General features: G+C 32.7%; 1 protein-coding gene across 2 annotated transcripts; it reads left to right on the top strand.

Moving 5' to 3' along the window:
- Window positions 1–569: 569 nt before the first annotated feature.
- Window positions 570–25,410, top strand: LOC106668519 (dimodular nonribosomal peptide synthase). 2 transcript variants are annotated; one of them, XM_014397365.2, is made up of 16 exons: window positions 570–632; window positions 749–1,035; window positions 9,619–9,753; window positions 19,773–20,054; window positions 20,114–20,520; window positions 20,586–20,660; window positions 21,192–21,393; window positions 21,452–21,619; window positions 21,678–21,874; window positions 21,932–22,033; window positions 22,091–22,175; window positions 22,336–22,554; window positions 24,117–24,396; window positions 24,462–24,602; window positions 24,680–24,857; window positions 24,920–25,410. In XM_014397365.2, the coding sequence occupies exons 3-16, from the start codon at window positions 9,621–9,623 to the stop codon at window positions 25,052–25,054; spliced, it is 2,604 nt and encodes an 867-aa protein (XP_014252851.1). In that variant the 5' UTR covers window positions 570–632; window positions 749–1,035; window positions 9,619–9,620; the 3' UTR covers window positions 25,055–25,410. The 2 variants fall into 2 exon arrangements, with proteins under 2 accessions (XP_014252851.1, XP_014252850.1); XM_014397364.2 differs by lacking the exons at window positions 570–632; window positions 749–1,035 and having other exon boundaries at window positions 9,535–9,753.
- The last annotated feature ends 582 nt before the right edge of the window (window positions 25,411–25,992 follow it).

Here is a 25,992-nt window from a genome sequence, read left to right as displayed (position 1 = left end):
GGGTTCGAAACCCGCCCGTGACACTGACTTTTTTATATCAAAATGTAATCAATACCGTTTTATAGGAATTCATCCCCTCTATCAAAAATGTATTTATATGTGACCACCCTCTTAATTTTATCAGTATCTGCTGATCGTTCTGCCTGTGAACTAAATCTACTCATGTGCCAATCAAAACTATACATACGTGTCTCCTCATATTCAAATTTTTGTCAATGCAACTCAAATTGGTTCAATCTTTTTTCAGAGAAGTGTAGGCCTCAAAATAAGTATTTTAAAAATTAGAAGTCTATTAACTGAAAAAAAATATAAAGAAGAATTAAAAGGTTGTACAAAAAATGACGCCTCTGAAAATATGAAATCCCATGAAAAATTTTGAATAAGACCAATCTTGGTGTATGTATAGTTACTATAATGATTATTTTTAACAAAATTACTTGCACCGAGCTTTCCCAAATTTCTTTTCTATCTATGGAAATAGAACATAATTTACTTTCTCTTAACTATGTGACCGATGAAAAAGGCAAATGTGCAAACCATGTGTTGTCATAAACATTAGGGTTAATTATCTAAGGGGGTTTAACTGGGCTTATCGTTAAACTGCTGTCCATCTAGCTTATTTTGAGATCAAGGTAAATTTTAGTTATTTATTATGTACAGATTAAAGGCGAGCGGTGGCCTCAATAATATCAATTTGAATTATTATAATCGGCGATGTTATAACGAGCCCATGTTCCTTTTTTTTCAGCCCGCGTGGTCCGATGACACACGGTCGTCCCACGCGCGGGAAAAACGTCTTTACAGGAAAAATGACCTGTGAAAAACACTGGAAAGCCTGGAAGCCCCGTTGAAGTAAGGTCACGACTTGTTCTTGGGCGAGGTATTTACCAATTTTTCATTCCCCTCCAATACGACTTGCGGGCAGCCCAAGTACAATCCACCGCGCAGTCATCGCAGTTCCTCAACCGACCTAAGACTTGTGTCGGAAGTTCAACGATTTTTCAACCTCTTCAAAATAATTCGAATATAAATCAGGTAAGCTTTCAGAAATTTACAAACTTCTAAGGCGCAAACGTGTTTCATTTTTGCTTGATGCTTGCAGAACGTTTACCCATCGAAAATCAACAAATGTTTTAAAATTTGAAAACTGCTTAATCAATCGTGAAAAAGATACAAATAAAACAACTTCATACAGTATTAAATTTTGAAATGCATTTTGTATCGCAATGCTTTGTCGTTTTTACGCCATTTCCACCGTAATAAAATTGTGATTATAGAATATCACATTTACGTTTTTACATATCTCATAATTTACAATGAATAGTGTATAATTAACATTTTTAACATTACATGACCGCTTTAACCCACTTGGTTAAAAAATCCTTCTCAATCCATTCCTTGAAAGTGCTTACATTTGACTTAATTATTGAACAAGGACGTGTTCTCAATATTTTTTTATGTTGAAGAACACTGTATTAGTAGGCCATTTTGTAAACATTATTTCATATTACTATCCAAATAAAGCTAAACTTAAGCATATTCTATCATTGCCTCGTATGTATTCAATTTAGAATTGATCCACGGATTACAAATTGTTATTGGTTCGTTAAACAAGCATCTTTTAAATTATTACAAACTTTTGCGTTTTTTACATCATATGATCAATATATCAAAATTTATTTTCTTTCACATAACTTTAAAATTATTTTGTCTGACGTTTTACTAGTAGTCTTTTCAAAACTCAAGTTCAAAAATGAAAATCTTTTAAAATTTCCTCTTTGTTTTCTTCCAATTATTTTTTGTTCTGTTCATTTCTCATTATAAAAATTTATCTGCTTAGCAATGAATGAAACTAATTTGTTTACGCACACAAGGGAAAAAGTAAAGTGATAAAAGGGGGTACAAACAAACATACAAAGTGAGGGTGAGAGAGAAAAAACAAACAGCCAAGCAAATAAACTGATAAACCAAGCGAAAGAGATAAACAAACAGATATAGAGAAAGAAGCAGACAAGTCATAATGTTTGCGAACTGTACGAAAAATAACAAAGAAAAATTTAACTTAACAAAAATTTAACTCTTAATATTATTAAATAAATAACTCATTTGTATGGCAATTGGAAGTCTGTTTAGAAGAGCAAAGTAAATATTTTTAAAACACTAAAACGTTTAAATATTAAAATTAAAATTATTACTATTGACTATTGGCACTTTACTCTCTACTTTAGTTCAATATGTGTATATTATCTGTCCATATTATTATTTCCATATTTATATTTATATATATTTCCATTTCTCCTTTGGAGGTATATTCATGATCATTATGATTTCATAAAGTACTGGATTTTCTGCTTTGGGATATATTTCCCGGTATTTCCGGTTAAATTAGATATTGAATTTATGTCAAACAAGTGAAGTAATTGAAAATATTTTTTATTGACAGCATTAACTGTCTGATCTGAGATGAGCAGGGTTTAAATATTAAAACATATGTTAACCTTATTCATTTCAACCAGGTAAACAATATTAATCAAATTTTGTATGGTTTTAGAAAAAATAAAAGGAGAAGTATTAGTATTAATTTGTGGTTGCCAATGAAAGTCGTGTACCATAAGTCAGATACTTAAATATTGAATTTGAATCTTTTGCTTTACATCTAATTTTAAGTTAATATATATAAATTAAAATTAGTACTGTTTTATAGTCGATTATACTCCGGTTTAAAAAAATAAAAATAAAAGGAAAACGTATCATTACAAAAACCAGTTTATGGTCAAATCACTTTGTTTAGATATGCAGGGTGTCCTTTGGCTGAAATTCTCTTGAACCAATGACGTTATAAAAAAAAATTTTTTTTTAAACGTTTTAATATTTTTATTAACAATATACAGGGTACCTCAGGCCCAGTTCAACTTCAAAATTTTAAATACGACCCTATACATTCTGACATCATCGTTTCGCTTTTCAGCACAAAAATCCTTTAAAATGATGTGTCAGGAAGTATCGGGCCGTGTTTGAAATTTTGAACTTGAACTGGGCCTGAGGTACCCTGTATAATTTTTCTTCGAAAAAGGTAAAAATTTGAAACTAGACTAAAAAATAATAAACACGTATTTTTTGTTTTTATGATAGCTTCGTTCGTTCAACTGAAATTCAGCCGAGCCAAAGAAAAAGGACACCCTGTATACTTTAATTTAAAAAAATCATAAATCAGGAGGAAGTATTTTTTTTTTTTTTTTTTTATTGTGATCCTTAAGAAAATCCTTTGGTTTCCAGCTAAGGAACCAACCCCGAGGAAGTGTCGTGTGTCGACCTTAAACCGATCCTGGTTTCTAAATCAGCACCGGAACAAGATCAGTAATAATTGATATCCTTGGCCGAAGGAAAAAAATATATTCCTTACAACCATTTCCGATTCTTGCAAATACATATTACCATAGTTCCGAGTCGGCCCCAATTACCTTTATAGCCATTCACTTTCATTGATTTAATTTGACGTCTTTCCTCCTGTTATTTATGCCCTAGTTACCATACGATCTGACAGATTGTAAACTGTTAAATTACTTTATAAAATTTCACAAGGATGTTAAACAGTTCTCTTTCAATTTATTTATATAATCGATATTCTTACTTTCAAAAGATTACAATCAAAATCCTGGCAAATACAGCTTGCAATTGGATATTTATTATGAGATTTCTTCCAAAAAATATAATCCCGTTGTAAATTCTCGTTCATCCTCATTGTCATTAGACAAAACAATCTTTCACCCGAAAAAAAAAAACAGGAAGAAAATATTCAGAATCTGGTATTCACAGTTTTTAGTCGGACCAGGTTTCAAAAAACCAAATAACAGGATCTATAGTGCTTTACATCAAAATCAGATTGATTATTATGCATTCAGAATAATTACAAAAGCTTTTCCCTCTTAGATATTTCTATTTTTGTATTCAAAAGAAATTTTTTGATAACTTAGATTTAAATAATCAAAAAGTTAAAAACAAAACAATTGTGACTTTCTTTAATAGCAGGGAAATCTCAGTAAATTCGAATAAATTTTACAACAAAACTTAAAGTAAAAATCAAATGTTTTTCGTTGGAGGACGAATTCTTGATTGTGCCTACATTGTATTGTCAATTGCATTTAGGCCTTGATTTTATAACTAAAATTCAAATGACTACAGATCCTGAGAGTGAACTCATTTCGTTTAATTTTGACAAAGTGAAAAAATTCCTTTACTTCCAACAAGAACTGGTTTACTCGAACTAGCATCCATTGATGGGTCAATTTTTTGGGATATCTTGAAGGCATGGACTTACAACCAAACTGGGATGTACAAATGCGATCACCAATGACATCGCTTTAAGGTGCTGGTATGGATAATTCAATTGGAAATGTGTCGAATTAGAAAACCGTAAAAACGGCTTTTTTATATAAATAAAATTGGGCTTAATCGTAATCGGGTCTTAAATATCTAAAGACAACCAGAAGGATTAACCGACATTGTCCATTCTATCTCGACTGTTAAAATTAAATATAAAATAATCATTATCTTTTTTTTAAATAATTTTCATAACTGGACACTACAAGGATAAAAATAGATTTGTAGTATGTGATAGTAATGTCGACACATCTAGATGTCCTTCGGTCAAAGGCTTTCTTCGGGTTTCGCAAGATAAACAAGGTGGAGTCAGTAACCTATCTTTCTTTACAGCTATTCCAAGTGTTTTCCGAATGACATTTGCATATAAAATAATATAAAATACCACATACTATATACGTAAATTGACAATAATTGAGATACAGATTAAAGTTCTTATTTTTAAAGTTGATTTCTTTCGTAGTATACAATATTTTGTAGAATTTCTCTTATCCTGTTCCTGAATTATGACTTAGATTGTCATACATGATCGTGATGGTTTTTTTTCAGTTTTTCTTCACGGTCATGAGCCTTTCACCATCACGCTATCGTCTGTTCTCTTCAGCTGTGAGAACATTTATTTGAAAATATGTGGAGATTTTCTCTTTTATTTTGTTAGTAACATTTCCAGCAGTTGGGCATTTCTTGATAATTTTTTCCGAGTTTCTACTTTTGTGCAGCTTGTTTCGAAATTTCGCAAATATAATAAAATGCGAATAATAAAAACCAGCGTAATCCAGGTTTTTCCAAAATAATAAAATCAAAGTAAACATCATACGATCATCATTAAAATTAGAATGCAGACTTTTTAAAATTTAATCGTATAATAAAGATTCGTACTTAAATTAATGATTAAATATTTATTACTTCGAACTGATCAAAAGAATTGCAATTTTTGCTGTTATAATTTTAAAAATGAAACAGTACACGACACATATACATTATTGAGTAAGCATCATCCCAATAGGGAACAGGTTTATGACGAAGTAGTAGCAATATGTAACTAGCATTTCCGCTGTATTTATCAATCTTTTTTTAACGCACTATTTTGTTTATTTTAAAAAACTCAAAATGAATAGTTCATATTTTGATATTAACATAATTCTGATGAATTTGAATTGAGAAGAAGTAATGAGCTCGTAAAACCGGTTTATAATCTCAATGGACAATAGGTGATTGTAAGGACGTTTCTATCTTGTCACAATAAGGAAAAACCCAAAGTTGAGGAACAGTAAAAACAAAGAACAAAACTTGTTTCTGAGTCATATTAAGCTATTTCACATCGATAATTCACTGCTAAGTTTGAACTTCGTTAAGTCCTATATTTGAAAGTTAAATAATTTCCGATAAGACTTGTTGTTATAAAGGGAGATTTACGAACGTGATTATTTCATCTTTCTCGTATTCATTGTCGTAGAATTTCCATTTCAATTATTATTTATAAGCACCAATTGTCAAGGTTTATCAAAACAACCATTCTTTTGTTCTTTATCTTTTGGAGCTTGTAAAATACTGAAATATATTGAAATTTTTTATTGTAAGACGATTTGTATTAAAATTTTAAAAATTCGAAGTGACACGTATTGTTTTATTTAAAAAATCAATTGATTTTCAGTTGTTAAAGACTTTATGAATATTAATAGTTTAATTTCCAGAATGTGCAGAATTTTTTACAAATTTTACAATGAAGTAGAGTGTGTTTTGACTTTATTTTTATTAATACCAAGATGGTGGCTTAAGAAAAATAAATATTTAACCAGCTTGTTTTCTAACTTGTTCAAAATTTAATAGAATTTACTGTAAAAAACAGACAAAATTCATGTTGTATTAAATTGTAATTTCTCATTGTTGCTATTGAATATTGAACAGGATTTTACGTCGAATTAATTGTTCTCAAAAATTCCTATTACGATTTGCCAAAACATTAAAGGTTTTATGCTGTTAGGAAGTTCAATTTGGTTTTTTACTTAAGCCAAAACAAATTTTGAATGTGTTTTCATTAGCTTACAAAATATTGGTCATATTTGATACTTTTTGTTCATTTAAGTAGAAATCTTTAGTACTAACCGTAATTCACAGAGGACTAGTCGATTGGATTTTGGATATGACCAGTTATTTATTCAGACATCGTGAGATGCGGTCTGGTGTGATGAAGGTTTCAGAAAAATATTTTCTTTATCGTGCCAACGTTTCGATCTTTATTGAAATCATCTTCAGAGCCAGGGACTGGATTGAATATAAAAAATATATACATTTTGCATTGTATAAATTCACTTTTTTCCACATCCTACATGTATTTGTTAAATGTAAACAATGTTTGTAAATCCCAGGCCCTGAAGATGATCTCAATAAAGATCGAAACGTTGGCACGATAAAGAAAATGTTTTTCTGAAACCTTCATCACACCAGACCGCATCTCACGATGTCTGAATAATTATCGATTAACGGTCACTAACCACCACACACGTTATAACCAGTTTTCTTTAGCGATGGTCTGTGGATTGGACGTGGTGGTGTGGACCGTTAAAGGAAAGTAAAAGAAATGTCTACAGAGCAAAAAAAATAAGAAAACAAAACTGTTTTCTCTAATAGCAAGCAGGCAGCTCAGAAACAATGAAAGTTAAATGGCAAAGTAAAATAATGATAATAATATTAAATAATAACAAAATAATAAAAACAATAACTTGAAGTGTACGATGAACTGATGTAGGCTGTGGTCTCTCGACTGGACAACACCGGGGACCAGTCAATACGTTTGGGTTGAAACAGCGACCGAGGCGATGCTCAACTTGCAAAGTTCGACTTTTAAAGAAGTTAACAGGAGGTCCATGGTCGTTTTGTAGTCGGTGCTCGATGATGCAAAGATGAGTTCCTAGCCAAGGTTCAACCTGGAGTGTTTTTTATTGCTGTTGTAGCCAGTGCCTGTCCAGTCCCCACGGGGATAATCCCCTCAAAGAGTTTGTTGTCGTATGGTTTAAGAAAAATGTAAAAATTAATTACCCAGTCGAACAATTTGGGTGATTATGCCTTGACTTCCTACCTGAGAGTTGGTTTCAAAATCCTGTGTAGAAGACCTTAGAAAATAAAGGCGGGAAAATAAAGCAACTCTGTCAGCATCCTGTGCAACAGACTTTGTTAGATTTGAGTAGATAGCTTATTTTGAGGAATGATATCAGTTCCTGTTTAATAGCCGCTCAAATAAATAATTAGCTTTCTCGTAGATTTTTTTTTTTTTGACCCCTAAGTAAATCTTGCAATTTCTCCCTTTGTTATTATACTCTAGTCTGACTTGAACAATTTTAAGGCCATGTATCCTTTTATATGAGACAATTATTTACAGTTTACACAAAACAAAATTATGTAAACAAATACTTACATTAATACTGGATAAACTAACGTATTCTATTGTTCCCAGCTATTTAGAAGTTAAATTAGTCAGTTTTAAAGTACACTCCCGGATAGTTACATTTAATTTAAGTACAAAAATGATAAAATCGGTTCAAACATAGATCTGACAATTGTGTTCTTGATTTAGAACAGGCCTTCGAGCGCGTCTGGCACTCGGGCTTGCTTTGGAAACTGAAGAACATCCTCCCTCATACGTACGATCTCATACCGAGATCTTATCCGACGGGCCGATTTTGCCTAGTCCGTGAAAGAAGTGAATTGTCACTTTATAAAAGCATTAGGTCGGGTGTTCCACAAGGAAGCATACTTGGCCCATTTCTATTTTCAATATACACTGCAGATATTCCTACACATGTTAACATTTCAACAAATACATTGATGATACGGCGATTCTTACACTAACTTGAACCGTTATAACACTTGAACGAATTAACAATATGGTTCAAAAAGTGGAGAATAAAGATAAACCTGACGAAAAACGTCAAGATAAATTTTACCTTATATAAAAATATCTGTCCCGCAGTGAGTACAAATGTAATCCCCAATGCCTACCACCTGACTTTTCATGGATAAACGACTCACTTAGAATCCCCACACAAGAGTGTAAAGACTGCAAACAAACCGACCTTATAAATTATTAAAAAGACTACTTGACTCACGATCAAAATAAGACACAAACTTTTAATTTACAAGACAATGATTAGACCTCTCTTCCTACGGTACCTGGGCGTAAGGTTGTGAGACGTGGGGCTCAACCAAGGATTCCAATTCCCAACGTCTCCAATCATTCCAATCTAAAATTCTCCATCAAATTATGCTCCTTTTTACGTTTCAAATTACACTATTCATAACGACCTACATATCCCGTTTGTAATGAACCCACTATAAAAAATTTCATAAATCACTGAACACACACAATAATCTGTTAGAAGCGTCGGTGGCCGCAACGGTTTAGGCGTTGACACGGCGCTCATCACTGTAAGGTAAAGGTCCCGGGTTCGAATCCAGCGGCCTTGCATTCGAACCCGACATAAAACGTCAGCACACTGAGGGTTGATATGACCTCTGCTGTTGCGAACCCTCGTTAAAAAATAAATAAATAATCTATTATTACGACATTTTTCACTTCCAAAAATACCTGAAAATCCTCCAGGACGATTGAAGCGAGTGACCCCTTGACCTTCTTGTTGAGTTAGAATTAAAAAGATTTCAGTGTGAAGGAGTGTTACCACTGGTTAAATTCTCGTGCAACAATCGACAAATTCAACATGTATGAACATATTTACTTAATCCAACATTTGCCGTTGTAAATATCAAATAAATGTAATAAAAAAAAGCATTTCGAAATTCATCTGTTCAGTTGATATTTACACAGTTCCTCAGAGAAAATGGTATATGAGTGGAACATAACTAGCGAGAATAGGTATACCTAGTGAAATGATCAGTGTAAACCAGTTCAATGTGCTAACATTATTAATTCACCAGTTTTTAGTTAATTTATTTATCCGGTTGTTTTTGAAGAGAATATTTTCACAGAAAAAACCCGAAAAATTGGCCAGTATTAAAATTTTGAAATGTAAATCTTTAATAATCGAATTCTTCTAAGTCGGTAAGCATCAATGCTTTCTTCTTCGAGGATGACTCTGAATTTCGACAGGTAGGGATTCGGCTCCCCACTGCCCGCGGGCCATCCTGAAGAGTGGGAGTCCATCCTCTTGTCCCGATTTATTATAGCACGGGGTCGCGCTGTACGACGCTGAAATACGCTATACGTGATGACTGTTGTTTCAGAAATGGGTAGCGTCCCTCAAGTGTCCGTCCTGAAGGGGCCGGTCGTCGGCAACGTTGACAAGCCGAGACTCCACAAGCTCTTCTCAGCGAATGCGGCCAAGCATCCGGAAAAGACAGCTTTGATCTGCGAAGAAGGTAAGCCGTTGATTATATAAAAACTTGATGAGCGTTTGGCACAAGATAGCCGGAAATTAAGTCAATCGGACCATCAAGCTCGACCACTTCTGTAAAAGTCTGAAGGTTGCCATTCTCGTACTTCTTCACTTTAATTTCCTCACTTCAATCACAAAAACTATCTATAGTATTGCACAACCTATTCTGACCACGACAACTAACACCCTTCCAAAAAAAATCAACATTAAAATTTGTATAAAAAGTCAGTTGAAAATAAAATACAAATTTCGATTTTTAGGAGTTTTCACGGTTATGACAATCAATGTCTTGATGTTTTTTAATAGAAGTTATTAACCTATTTTAATAAATACATGATGAATACTCTGATACTATCAAATTATTATAAAACAAGTTTTTTCTTCTTGATCTGCCTATCCTCCCTGATTGTGTCAGTCAGGCACGCATTTCCCAATCTTCAGTGTTGGGTGTGCATTTTTGTGTAGTGCATTCACCGTACTTTTCTTTCAAGACTGCTACAACTTCTCTCCACATAAATCACCCAAACTCAACACTGAAGATGGCGAGATGCCGAAACGCGTCTGAATGTCAAAATCGTCGGGTATAGGCAGACCAAAAAGACAGGTAACTATCGAGCAATAGGTTCATTACACCACAGACCACAGGAGGAAATCTCACAATAATGTTTTTAATTATACAGGATTAGACATATATTAAATGTGTTAATATACATAGTTTTCTATACTCGTTGGAAAGTATAAAGAAGAGAATTTACGTTTCACCAAATAAGTTAATGTTTTGTTCATTATTTTTTGTTAATTTGATAGATAACCATTGCAAATATCAAAAACAAAAGCAATGATAGTTTTATACTTTTATGGTCAAGAGTGAAAAGAATGTAATTCATCTTTGGTACTTATTAAATTAATAAAACAGTTAAGCTACACTTTTATGCTGTCAATTAATTACAAAATCATTAAAAGCCTTTAAAAAAAATATGAACTATGTCTTTTATAAACCGTTTGATGTTTGTAGTTTTAATAATATTTGAATAACAACCTATAGAATAAAAGGTCAACAATAATGTTATCAATATAAGATAATACAGTTTTTCTGTAATGTTGATATTAAATTAATGTCGTGTAATTAAAAAAGGTATGATAGTGCAAAGCTTGTATTATATAATAATATATAAGTATAAGGTAACATAGCTGCAAATATAGCAATAAAGCTATATTTTTGATTTTTTACGAAAAAAAGTATTGATTTTTTAAAACATTCGATGTCCACTAGCAAGTAAAACAAAAAGTGACAAGAAATGATAAATTTGTTATAGGTATCCCTATTGTGCGGCAATTTTGGTTGTTTTTGGTTTGTTATAATATATTTTATTTAAATTTCCTATGGTTTCTATACCACGCCATGAGCCAAAGAACGCATTTAAAAAAAATTATATTTCAATTAACCTAGATTAAAAGTAATTCCATCGAACTACCTTGATTTTGATTTTTATCTTACAAATTGATCTATTAGCATACAAATGATAAACAAAGCAAATAGTTCATGGTTACTTTTTGTTATGTATAATCATAAAGAAAATTTAACTTCGGCAATTTTTCTATTTCGCAGATTTTTGTTTAACACTAACATTAATCAAAATTAAAATTTTATGCTGTTATTTATCATAATTTAACATCACCAACTGGCACATAACTTTGTTTCGTTGTTGTTCGTTTAAAATGTAATTTATTTAACATTTTTGAACAATAATTAATTTTAAGATTTTAAATCAATTCTTTGAAAACTGATTAACTTCTTTGGTGGTTTTTTTGCACAGAAATATATTTTATAACTTTATTAAAGATTACAAGTACAAAAGAATTTTTTTTAAGCTCACAAAAATGTATACAGGATTTCAATTGAAAACATTTAGTTGAGATAATAAAATACTTTTGATACATTTTTTCAAGTGAAAGCCCAATGATAATATTAAATCGAATTAAATTAGACATAATTGTGCATATTTATTAACTTCTTACGGTGAAATCGCAATAATTTGTACAGCGAATTTGGAAATTGGATAATAATTAATTTCACCAAAATATGAAAATTAGAATATGTCATTTTCATTAGGTTCTTTAATTTTTCTAAACATGTTTTTTTTCTGATCAATCCTTAACAACAGTAACGTAAGAAATAGTAAAATGATGTTGATGTACGTTTTTATTGATTTGTCACTCAATGGGTCGTAAATGATCGGTATTAATGAATAAAAAAAACAATTCGATGGTTGTAGTCTTATTAAAATTATTCAGATTGTAAACGTTTATTAAGTACCATAAGTTTAGGACCTGCCTTACCTACTTAAAGTTTCAACTAGTAAGTCGTAAATTATATTTTTTTAAATATTATTCAACCGCATAATTAAATGTTTAATATTATCCTTGATTTGGACGTTATGGTCTTTAACAAATGAATAAAGCAAATCCCATGAAAAGTAACATACCTGAACAATTAGAATGGAAAATTGATCAATTAGAAAGAATCTGCGTAATATTGTAATAACCCATTTTTCCTCCCAACCTGCTGGTTGTGTATAATTCGTGTTCAGTTGTAGACATAAATAAATAAAGTAAAAAAGGTATTTTTTTGCAAAATTCGATTATGTCAAATATTTGACTTAGACCTAATAAATACGAACATACACCTTTTTTTATCCAATCAAAATTTCACTCGTTCACCAATGGATTAGGTATTTAATTAGATTTAATTATTATTAATCTGTTGTAACAATTGTTAATATTCTATATACTGAGAGGCAGGGCATAGAAACAGAGTAAGAAAATTGCTAGTATACACGTTTTTGTATACAAAAATATATTTAAATGAGCCTAAATCGTACTTTTTTTAGATTGCTAATGTTTCTAGTTATAGAGTTATCGTCATTAAAACCTCAACCGATATTCCAACAAAATATTTTTGTAATAGTTATTGTATACAGTGAACCTTGAACCCCATAGGGAATAATAGACTTGTCTTGCAAAAGTGTAAATTTTAAAAGTGTAATTCTGGAGGAAAAATCCCAAGATAAAAAAATCCAGGACGGGTCACCTGGACTTTTCCTTTAGGTTTAATCTCGCTAGTAAAAGTATTTTAAGTAGTTTCTAACAGTAGGTTAGAATACATGCAATTAAAATATTATTATTATGGATTAAATAATCCATAATAATAATATTCTAATCGAGACAGAAAAGCCTAAAGGTTGTACATTGGTTCGTTCATAGAGAATTTTGGAGGATACAGACCAAGGTTAAAATGTAGAACGTGACAAGGATCTTGAAATTATAGCCAGGTTTAAACTCATAATTAAATTAAACAAGCTCCAAATTACATAGCTTAATCATAATTTTTAATTTATGTAATTTTAGATTTTTTATTCATGAATTGTCATTAAAATAACAATCAAACCATAAAATGAATATTAAATCAAAACCTAAAACAAATTAATTTAATTCAGGATACGTTAAGAAGTAACTTAAATAATCCATTCCACTAAATCATTTTAAATTTAAAGATTGTTATGATCCTCAAGTGGGTAATGTGCTGACGGTTCGCAACAATTTTATTGCAACAAAAGTATTAAAATTTGACATCTGCAAACCGCAGAAGGAAGATGTTTATCATCCCATAAATAATATAAATATAATACTACATCTTCGGATAAAATGCAGACTTCCTGGATGAACACAGGATCCTGAAATTTTAATAAGAACGATTTATTATCGACAACTTGTATCTTCATTACGTAAAAGTACAATTCGAAACGACCCTTCGCATTATAATCAAATTTTATATTGAGGGTTTCACATTAACCTTGTTGATCGGAGGTGATTTCACATAGCCTGTGAATATTGTTCTCTTCTAAAAAAAAATTATTATTTCAATATAACCGTCTCGTTAACATACACGAAAACAATAAATTAAATCATAAACAGCTATTTCAATAGTGCAGTGTATGTTTTTAGATCAATTCGTTTCAATTTTGTAATCTAAACGTACGTCTGTTTCACATTAGTATTCGGCTCAAGGATAAATTATGCAAATTTATGATACAATACGCTAATTGGACGTTTCAGCTGTTTAGACAATTTTCGTCCCATTCAACATTCGAGATTTTACGAGCATTAAAATACTTAAAATAGTTGTCACAATTAAAAACAAAAATAGATATATCAAAAGTCAATTTAACTGCTACTCTTAGTTTTCTTCAATTAGAAAATTTAAAAAATGTACACGACCACGATCAGTCTTTAATTTTTTTTTAAATGCTGTCATTAATCAATTGTCGTCATTTATTTAATTAGCAATTTGTTCGTAGGTAGGCGCAGTTTTAAGCAGGCCAATTTGAGATAGGAAGTACATTGTCTTCTTGTAACAAAAGCTATTGTCGAATTTGTATTGTGTACTTTATGATATGACCATATCTGCTACATATCGACTGTACTAGATACAATATTTATTATATTATTTTTGGTACAAGAACGAATTTTAAAAAGTACCTAGTATTGAGGCGAAGGTCGTCGGTTCGAATCCCGCTCGTGACTAATTTTTTCATCTCAACCAAGACCTTACATAAAAAGAATAATTAATTTAAAAAAGCACGTTGAACAAACTTAAAATATTGTGTCATTCGTTTAATTAGTTCTGTCTATGGGCATTACTGAGCTGGTAAACAGTTCTCCGTAAAAATATGTTCATAAAAATTCTTTTACATATTTTCGACAATTGCATAAGCTTGGCTACAAAAAAAAAAACCGTTCCATTGCAGGTAATTTGGCACTTTAGCTTGTCCTGTCAATACTATAAGTTCTTAACTTTTAACTGTTCAGCTTAAGACGTGTAGTATTTTAGAAATAAAAAACTCTGATCAACCAGGAGAACGTTATGAACAAGGCTAAGCTTATGTATCCGAAAAAATAGAAGGGATGATATTAAGTCTTGAGCCAGAGTTGCCGCTACCTGTTTATATCCTTGACGTCGCACCATTGTACTGTGGTTTTTAACGGCCACACTTGAGATTCTAAATGCCACCATAATCCAATATTTTTGCCAACATGGTACGAAATGAATATTCGTCTCAATCAGATTAGAAACGCTGTCATACTTTCAAACCAAACAGAATTTTTTTTAATGTGTTTTTTCTCAAATTTTCTCAATAATCTAAAAGATCATTTTTGATACATATTGAAAATCACCCACTACTAGATAATAAAATTAAAAATTAGAAAATAGAAGTAGAAAACCTACATATCGAAATAAGTATGCGAAGTTGTTCACCCTTTCCGATTGTTTCAAATTAACTCTAAGCTTTATAATGAAGCATGTGAAGTTTTCAAAGCTTTGACAATCACAAGAAAGAAATGCCATAAAATTAAGGCTATCGATACGGGCAAAATTCGCAAATATGGAATGAATCCGCTAGCGACAGAGGACAGACTCTCCCTGACTATACCCTGACGTCAGCTTTTTGACTACGGTGATAAGCAAAGATCGGATTTTTATGCAGTATAAATTGTCAAAATATGCAGTTGAAATCCCTGAAATATGCAATAATATGCAGTAGTAATACGTTAAAATATGCAATGATATGCAGTAAACCAGTTTTTTTACTATCTTTTTTAACGAGGGTATTTCAAATGTTATTTGAATCCTCGGAGTGCCGGTCAAGATACAAAAAAAGCCCATTTGTAAGTATGTCGGGTTCGAATCCAGCGGCCTGCATTCGAACCCGGAACCTTTACCTTACAGTGATGAGCGCTGTGTCAACGCCACCGTTGCGGCCATCGTCGCCCCCTAGGGTTTGTTTACATTTAACAAAAATATTTTATCACTTACATAATTAAATTATATATTTTATACTAATTGAAATATAATTAATGTTAATAAACAAGTACTCTAAATTGTCTTTCGTGAAATAGTGACCGGTCACTAAAAATTTGTGAGGTTGTATGTAAAAATCCTTCAAATGTGCGATATTATTCAAATATACAATTTTATGTGATATTCATCAAATCTGCAAAAATGTATTCTATAAAATTTAACCCATAGCTTCCTAGATACAATCGGATAGATAATTGATTTCCTCGGTCGTATGTGGTGGCAAGCAAAATATGCAACTGCATAAAAGTCCGGTTTCTAGTGATGAGAAATAGAATATACTTTCTAAATTTAAATTCTTGCTAGAATTTAGTAACGGCTGTGGTCACAATTTGTTTAATGTGGAATCAGTATTGGTTATAAATTGTTTATCTTTTATATAAATGTTCACCCAAGTAACTTTTTTTTTAAATGACGAATTTTACTAAAAGGAACGATATTGTGGCAGTTCTAGCAGTCGGATGTCTTTGATGAAAAATTTCAATAGCAATAGCCTTTTTACTAATTCAAAAACAATTAGCACTTGCACCTACTTTAGAACGAATTTTGACAAAAGTTTCACTAAAATGAATATATTCAACAAGGACTAATTTTCATAAAATATGCATTACAATATTTTTGCCTCGTGGTGTGAAAGTAAATTTATTGCACCGCCATAATTTCAGACTCCTTTGTCACATCCTTCGATCGTCCTTTAGTTAGAAGAGCCCGGTTGCAAAAGAGCACCGTTAAAGATTACCCCGATAGTTTAAAACAATGGAAGACAGTGTCCTCCAAAAAAAATTGTTTTGCAACACGTTGCACTCGCGTACAGACGACTGATTCACGCGGGAATTTAAGCCGATTTGTTTTTGTCTCGCCGGAAATAAATCAACGAACGAAATTTTGAACGAGCTCAACTGGCTGGATGACGTCGTTTCTCGACCCCTGTCCATAAGACGTCCCATTGAATCAATTGAAGCCACGGTTGATACAAACGGAAATCAATTGACCCTGTCAATGTCATTTCTCATTGATGTTCACTCGTGGCTTAAAAAAACTGCAATTTTAAAGATGATTAGTCATCTTGCATCCACCAAACTGAATGAACTCTTCATGCTTAATAAATCTCCAACTTTTAATTATAAAATATTTCAAAATTAATAAAAATACTATTTTGGTCATAATAAAATGCTTGTAAAAATGAGTATTTACTCTACTACTAATAATATATATATAATTTTACAAGAAACTTGGTTATACAGATTTGTCATAAAGTTTTTAGAAAGTACGTTTATAAATTGCTTCATTAAAAAATTTCTTGTAGGTAAAGTAATAAATTAGGTCAAACTTCAAAAAACACCAAGAACAAGAATATCTCGATATTTTTTATCATTTAAGTTGAGAGGTTTATGACCAGTTAAAAAGGTAATGACGTTTGGTTGGTTCATAGCTTTTTCTGGTAAAGTCTTAACAATGCCAAAAGCGAAATGTATTTTTATGTGGTATCACATTAACATGTTTTAAAACCGAAAACTTATCTGTTTATGTGTTATTACAATATAATTATACTTAATGTTTCATAGTCGTTTTTTCTGATATTGATTTGCAACATGACAAAACTGAAACAATTTTTGGACAATATGTCACATTAGCTTGAGTAACGAGCGAAACAGTATGGTTTTGGGGTTTTTTCCCCTATTACATGTAAATTTGTTCTGAAATAACAAAATCGTGTCAATCAGAGATAGTGCCACAAGCACTAAGGACGTCGGCTCGAATTTCCACGTCGACTCACACCGAAACGGGTAAATTGGAAACGGTTATCCACTCAGGATGTCCACAATTTCCACCGTACGGCTTAATAAATATTTTAAACAATAATTTCGAATAAATGGGCAGGTCGTGATGGTTGTTCGAATGTGTCCGGACGCATCACAAGCATAGAAATCGACGAATTGTGAGACCTTTTTATAAATTGTGAGATTACGCAGAAATTGCATAGCTGGGGTGAGTGAAAACGAAACTCGGCTAACTGAAGACAGCGAGAAAAGAAAAATTCCACTATACCATCAAAAAGGAAGAAATCTGCAAAATATAGTTATTATGCTGAACAAGTGTTATTTTACTTACTTTTAAGTAGGTTAGATTCTTCTCCACATGGCTTTCTTCAAATATTAGAAAATCTGACATCACGCAAAGAACACCTAAAAGATTTAACTAAAATTATTCTTCGCATAACACCAAGCTTTGCCCTATTGAACAGGAAAATTTAAATAAACCGCACAAAAATTAAATTCGATATCTACTAAAGACATTTTTTGTGCCCCTGTGCCTTTAAAAGTTGTTACTCAAGGCTCGATTTTTGAGCCCACTCTTTTCTCTGCATTAATGGTTTCCCCAAATCGAACGGTTGTCGTATGGTTAAAATCTTAAAAATCTCGATCCATTATTTCTCATAGAAACGTTGTGTTCTATTCTATTCTATTTTACGCTAAATTAAAAGTTTTTCACTGAAGATGGCGTAATGCCGAAACGCCTTTGAATAACTCAAACAAAAAACCCGCGAGTGAAGACAGACCCAGTAGTGCCCGTGTGCCGGTTCAACATAATTAATTTCTGGTATGGTGTCACTTTTCCTGGTACCCACACATTTGTATCTGTCGATAAAACTATTCAAATTACATCTTAAAAGTCGTTTTTCTCCTAGGCATCATATTCGTTTAATGACTCAGAAAATAACACACAAATAATAAATGTTTTTCCTTGATTTCCCATAATTTTTGTCACGACTGTCCAATTTGATCTGTGACTCTTTTCTACTATTAATAAATAAAATTGGATATAATAATAAATGCTTAAGTCATCAAGGTTATTAATACCTTCAGATATTCATGGGGTCCAGAAAATTAAAAAAAAAAGAAACGTTCTGAGCCACTGTAAGTAGTAAATAAAATTATAGGTTCATTTCCTTGTTTCCTTTTTGTTAGTCCTGTTTAAGAAATAAATTTAATTGCTTTAAATTTTCAATCAAAAGCTGGCTTTTGAGTGCTGTACATTGGTGAAATAGTTGAGTGTAAATACACAGTGGACACTCCACCATCAAGTTTCAAAAAGGAATTGTCAAAACTAGTACAAATTCTGATCAACCTAATTTTACTAAAACTTCTTACAGTCGATAAATCTTTGACGTTAACTAATTACTGTCGGAAAAATTGAAAAGTAAGAAATTCTCATGGTCGTCCTTGTCTTTTTAACGACACAGCTCGACCTAGAAAGGTAGAACGTTCAGAAAGTTCGACGCCTAAATATCGCTATTAAAACAACATATTCACTATTATACTATTTCATTTATATTATATTTTTTATTATTATTATATTGTAGGTTAGTTCTGCCTGTATCTCGCGCTACGAGGAGGTAGATTTAAAAATTTATACACCTTCATCCTGTATATAACCCCATTATATTTAGTGGTCTATTGACCAAATTACTTCTTTCAAGTAATTATTCTTTTTTTGTATGGTTTTGGTTGAAATGAAACTGTATATAACTTCACTAGTTTCGTGGTCCGCTTGACCAATTAATATCATACAATTAATTAAGGTTTTTAGTCGAGATAAAAAAGTCAATGGCACGAGCAGGATTCGAACCCACGATCTTCGGCTTGATACGCCGCTGCTCTACCACTTGAACGATCGTGAAAGATCGTGGGTTCGAATCCCGCTCGTGCCGTTGACTTTTTTATCTCGACTAAAAACCTTAATTAATTGTACTGTATATAACATAGTAATTATATCCAATCGCATTTGCAAAAATAATTAAATTATTTTAATTTTCAGCGTGTGTTCACACAGCTGTAATAAGAATATAGATTACTGTAGTTTCAAAAATTGTACATAAACTGAGGGTTAATTTAACTGTACCACCGCGTATAGTTTGGGAATATTTAATGTCAAATGGATTCATAAGTTTAGTACATAAAAAACGAAAAAATTATTGGCTATGGAGATTTAAATTTAAAATATTTAGCTCAAATTAAATTTTTTCATATAGGGCGAATCTTTCGATGCTTTATCAAACGTATAATAATTCTATATGTTTTTAGATGGCAAGCATCCGACCAAGAGCCTGTCGTACGGAGAGGTCGAGGAGAGGTCCAACAGGTTGGCGAGGGCATTACTCCTGGCGACTAAAGATAAAAGTCCCAATGATGATGGAGACAGGGTCATCGGGCTGTGCATGGAGCCGTCGCCGGAGCTCATCATCGCGATCCTCGCCGTTTGGAAGTCCGGATGTTCTTACCTCACATTCGCCCCGAACGCGCCGGTCAACCGGACCAGACACATCGTCCAGGAAGCCCGACCTGTATTGGTCGTGACAGACAAAAGTATGAAACTTGCAAAGAATTTCTATGTGAACCGGACAGATCAAATGTGTCTTGCGTAGGTGGCACAGGTGATCTCTACGCGCCGACGGAATGCGTGGAGTTTTCAGGACTTGAGGCCGTTTCCGCAGACCTGTCCGAATCGACCCTGGAAGAAGACGAATCCTACCCGACGAAGCAGGACGCCATAATCATCATCCTGTACACTTCTGGCAGTACGGGAATCAGCAAGGGTGTCCGATTGAGGAATTCAAGCACTCTCAACCGACTCCGCTGGCAATGGCGGGTTGTTCCTTTCGCCGAGACCGAAGACCACTCTGTTTTCAAGACTTCTTTGACTTTTGTCGATTCTGTCTGTGAAATCTGGGCACCACTTCTTGAGCCTACAAGAGGAAGGACACTCGTCGTCATCCCTTCTGCCACGACGACAAACCCTCAGAAATTGGTCGCTCTGCTGAACAAATATAAAGTAAATTTCATTCATATATTATACAATTGAGAACTTTCTACATCGTTTCTATTGCTTGTTTTTAGGTCGAGAGATTCCTCCTTGTGCCGTCCCTCCTCAAAAGCATTCTTCTCTACCTTGGTCTTTCTAAAGAGAATGCAGTAAGTCCGAAAATATATTTCCCAAAACTTAGTCATCGCTAATCATCATTGAATCGTTGATATTTATGGCATATTCTTATCAGTTTATAATGCCAAATCTGACATCACTTATTCAAAGCAGTGGTTTTTAAAAAAAAAATTTCAATAGGATTTATTATTGCAAAATTAAGACTGCCTTTTGCCTCGAATTAACAATCATGTAGCAAAAAAGTTGTTGACACTTACGATAACTGTAATGAATTCGTTTGCTAAATCTTTTAGAATTTTATCATAAGCATGACTTCCTTAGGAATCTCCAACTTATAGTTTTATTGTCGAAGAAATGGAAATTGCCTTATTCACAATTGTAAATTAAGATGTTTGCCGTCGGATTATCAGTCATCTTTGGCCCAAAAATTGCCCATTTTTATGATTTATGAACACGCGGCCTTATTACGACTTGACTTAAAGTATAAAATTTGGATGATACCATTACAGCGTTAAATTACACAATTTGAGATATGTTAATTAACTTTTTGTTTTCTTTTTAAGAAATTACTCGACAGTGTGAAAACATGGGTGTGCAGTGGTGAGACACTTTCGGTTCCACTGGCCCTCGAGTTCTTCGACAATTTCCCCTCCGGCAATCAATCCTTGTACAACTTTTACGGGAGCACAGAAATAATGGGCGATGTAACTTATCACAAAATGAGCTCTTTTGAGGAAGTGAGCATCAACGGAAAAGTGCCGATAGGTAAAAAGCCCTTAAATCTGTTTTTATTGCGATTTTAATCGAACCCTAATCCAACCAGGAATTCCTTTGGACAATACAATCATCTACCTCCTCGATGAGAGCATGAAAGTCGTCGACGTGGGCCAAATGGGCGAGCTGTATGTCGCCGGAACCCACCTCGCCGACGGGTACGTCAATAAAAGAGACACCTACCGTTTTGTCGACAACCCCAACACCGTCGACCCAGGTATCTGTGAAAAGCTCATACCCACAAATTACAAAATCTGACGATTGGGATTTTCCAGCGTACAAAACCGTGTATAAAACCGGCGATTTTGGGCGCGTCGTCAAAGGGACTTTGGTCTTCGAAGGAAGGACCGATTCCCAGATCAAAGTGCGAGGAAACAGGGTCGACCTCGCAGAAGTGGAAACGGCCCTTAATAAAATTTCAGGGGTGCAAAAGGGTGTCGTTTTGTGTCATCGCCTCGGAGAGTCTGGCCAGGTACATTTCCAATTTTTTGTCTCTAGCTATTTAAAATAACTGTAAAATTGTTTAAAGCAAATAGTAGCGTTCGTCCTTCTTGAAACAGAGTCGAAACTCGATCAAAAAACAATCGAAGAAGAACTTTTAAAATCTGTGGCAGAATACGCCAAACCACAGGTACTGACTAAAAATTTAAACAGAAATCAACAATTTAAAAACGAAGTTTTCTATTAGGTCTTAATTATTAAAAAAATGCCTTATTTGGTTAATGGAAAAGTAGACAGGCAGAGTTTACTTGCACTCTACCGTGAAGTTGAAAGTAAGTAACTATTACAACTTTTTACTTTTAAACATTTACAATTTTTTTTAAACATTTAATTTATACTAATTTTTAATGCTAAAGCACAAAGTTAATTTGGATGAGAAGGTAAGTTTTCAAATTAAATAAATAATTTTTTTTAACTTGTAATGATTTTTAGGTGCTCATTCGATTGAAGCTAATATAAACTTCGACTACAGTTTTGTCCCCAAAGATAAAATGGACGCTGCCGAATGCCTGTTTTCCACTGTAGCTGAGGTGCTTGGTCATTTGGCAAGAGGCAATATCAGCTGCAAAACAAATTTCTACGAACTCGGGGGAAACTCGCTCAACTCTGTTGTGACCATATCGAAACTCAAAGAAAATGGATTTTTCATCAGTGAGTTGATTTATCATTTTTGAGCAGTGAGGCACTCAAACTATTGCAAGAAAATTCATCAGAAAGTTTATCCTACCACTGACAACATTTATTTTTCATAAACACAGAAAAATCAAACAAGAATAGACTTGAGTTGTGTGTGGTGATTAGTGACCGTTAATCGATAATTATTCAGAAATCGTGAGATGCGGTCTGGTGTGATGTAGGTTTCAGAAAAACATTTTCTTTATCGTGCCAACGTTTTCCAATAGACTTGAGTTTCATTTGGAAATGCCTCATTTTTTATATGAATAAAAATTAATTTAAATTAATTATATCTACACTTATAATGTACATAACACACAAACAAAGATGTAATATATGATTCCCAACATATTATGTTCTATCTCTATATTGACAATGAAAATTGACTGCCTGCCAACATTTAACGAAGGACTGTTACAATCCTTGACAATGTTGGGACTGAGCCTATCTTATTGAGTTAGTTTCCAGCATAACAATTTAACGACTACTTAACTAAGCTCTATCTAGATAAAAATACAAATAAACTCTCTATGGGCAGGGGTGCTGACTAAAATAATTAATTAATTAATTAAAAACGTTCTATCTTATTACAGATAAAAAATAATTGCTAATTATATTCACAATATGTGTACCTAATAACGAATAATAAATATTACTAAAAATATGTTTAACAATTAATTCTTACAAGTAAAAAAGTTATAATAATAAAAAAATAATGAGAATAAATATAGCTAGTAATAATAGTATATTTAATAACAATAACTTTTGGCCCAGCATGTGTGCAGATAAAGGTTGTTCGATGTGTTCCACTTAATTGAAGCAATTCCTTGGCTCCTTATAGAGAGCGTGTGTGCAGTTCTGAGATCCAAATCCATTCAGACTCCCATGCATTCTTTCCTATTTAAATATCGTTCACTCGATTGGGGTGGTGGAGTAGTTGATATTCCTCCATCACCCTCTACACATATTATGTAACGTGTAATTGAGGGTCAATGGGGTACTCAGTATTCCGCCATCGACTCTGTCACACTATACATTCATGCTAATAAATACATTCACTTTCAATACAAGTTATGACACAAAACTATCATTACTATATACAATGAACTTACTTCCATGCTCAAGAACAATTCTTATATCAGGTGACTATCCTACACACTCTCTATACGGATCCAATGAATGGCACCCTTCAATTAAGTGGGTAATCGTACAAACTCTCTCCACAAGCAGGATGTAAATGCAGGATTTAGTCTTGAATTAAGATTCCTTGTGTCACTTTGCATGGCCTATTGTTAATAGGACGAGGATGATCCCTTTTCTATGATTCAGATCTTCAAAGGGTCCCCCATTGACTGTATTGCTGATATGTAGAAGCATTTCTGCCAATCCAACCCACGGAGCCATTTCCTTTTGATCATTTTTGTAACTTCTTTTGACTGGAATAGAAGAATTTTCATTTTACCTTTTTTTTTAATTAACTTTATTGAAAATAAAAGTTTGTTTTTAGGTTATAAATATTATAATCTTTTTTTTTTCAGGTATTACAGATTTCATAACAGCTGACAACCTGGGTATCGTCATCAGAAAGATGTACAAAAAGGAGGAAAAGGAAAATTTCCAGAATGGTTCTCAATCCCTTAACAAATACACTCTCAGGATATTAGAGGAAAAAGACAAGGAAATTGTAATCGGAATAGTGGCTGACAGCTTTTACAGAAAATCTGATATCGAGACCCACATGGTTCCTCCTGTCAAACGAGCAGAATACATCGCCCTCCTTGAAGCTGTTTGGCCCTATCTTGTCAAACACAGAGTCAGGTGAATTTTTTCAGTCCGGTGTATATAAATGCATTTTAATTTTAAAAATTTAAATTACTTTTCAGTATTGTTGCACTGAATGACAGTGAAGAGATAATGGGTGCAAGTCTTGTTTTCCAAATGGACGATGAACCCGGTGAAATCGACTTACACTGCCAAATTCAGTATGTTCTTGAATTTCTCGATTATGTAGAAGTTCCAATAAGGTATTTTCCTTTTAAAAATAACCCTAATAGAAAACAAAAAGTAAAATCATTGTTTAAAAAATATATATTTTTTAAAGGGATACGATGCTACCAAAAAGCAAAGTGTTGCACTCGTTCATGTTGGGTACGGATCAGCGCCTGACACCACAGGAAAATGTTGAAATAACAGAAATCCTCGAGAGTTACATTGTGCAAATGGGAAAAGAAAGAGGATTCGTAGGTGTTTTCACCACTAACACAAGCCCTCTTACTCAGGTTAGTTTAAATCTAGCCAAATTTACAACACATTTATTACTAATGCGCATTTTATTTCACAGCAACTGGCAGTTATAAATGGCTTCCAGCCTCTCAACAAATACCAAATAAACCAGTATGTTGCACCAGACGGTACCAGGCCGTTTAAAAATGTTCCTGATGACGGTTTTGCCATCTGCGCTTGGAAGCCTTTTTAAAATATGTGATCCCGTGATATGATTTTATTTATATATGTATCTATTTGACCACTGTTATTTGTACCAAAAAGAATTATTTAATTTATTTTCTTGTAATATCCAAAGTGATAATTTCTAGACTAGCCTATAACCTTATGATAGGAAAGTTATTAATTATTACCATTATGTATTATAAAATTTATCAAACTTGCTTGTACATAGTTTTAAAAACATGATGTTTATTGTGTAAAGTTTTGAGAGAGATGAAAAATACATTTAAAAAATATTAATTTAAAGACCTAATATTCACCTTCTCTATATTCATTCAGAATTCCAAGCAAATATCCATCAACTTTATATGTTTATATTGTTTATTATAAAGATGTAAGTATGTCCATAAATTTATCTGTTTAATGATCTGTTAATTTATTTTAATAATAAAGCAATTCACAAATTGAAATGCTGTCTAATATTTATATTGCTTGTGCGAGAAAGTTATTAAGCATTAGTTTTTGAAATCTATGCTTTGCTCTGCTATAATGTAGTGAAATTTTCTGCTAGATTTGTTGATTATTATTTATAATTATTTTATAATTACAAAAAATTTGACATTCATATTTTTAAAGTTGAATTTTACAAATCAAATTAAAAATCAAACTATTTTAATTTTAAGGTGGCTCAAGACATGCGATATTCGCTAAATGCCGATTGCTACCTAACATTTTCCAAGTCTTGGGATGCTCGTCTTGGCATTCGCCTATGTATACATACAACCTGGGTTTGTACAACCAGCCAGTTTGTGCAGAAACAGCAAATACATATTTGCCAAGTACCATGCGAGTCCTCAACACAATACCAATCATGATGGACAACAGTGAAACTGTCGTTGCTGCAGCTGTGGTTACTGTTTTGCCTAGTGGCTACAAGATCGGTCACAGAATAGTTGCCCCATCTTACTT

The sequence above is a fragment of the Cimex lectularius genome, unplaced genomic scaffold (genome assembly GCF_000648675.2).
Source record: "Cimex lectularius strain Harlan isolate CLEC.00 unplaced genomic scaffold, Clec_2.1 scaffold144, whole genome shotgun sequence".
Taxonomy (NCBI): Eukaryota; Metazoa; Arthropoda; class Insecta; order Hemiptera; family Cimicidae; genus Cimex; species Cimex lectularius.
Note: the sequence above shows the minus strand (reverse complement) of the source record. Positions and strands in the feature narration are given on the sequence as shown.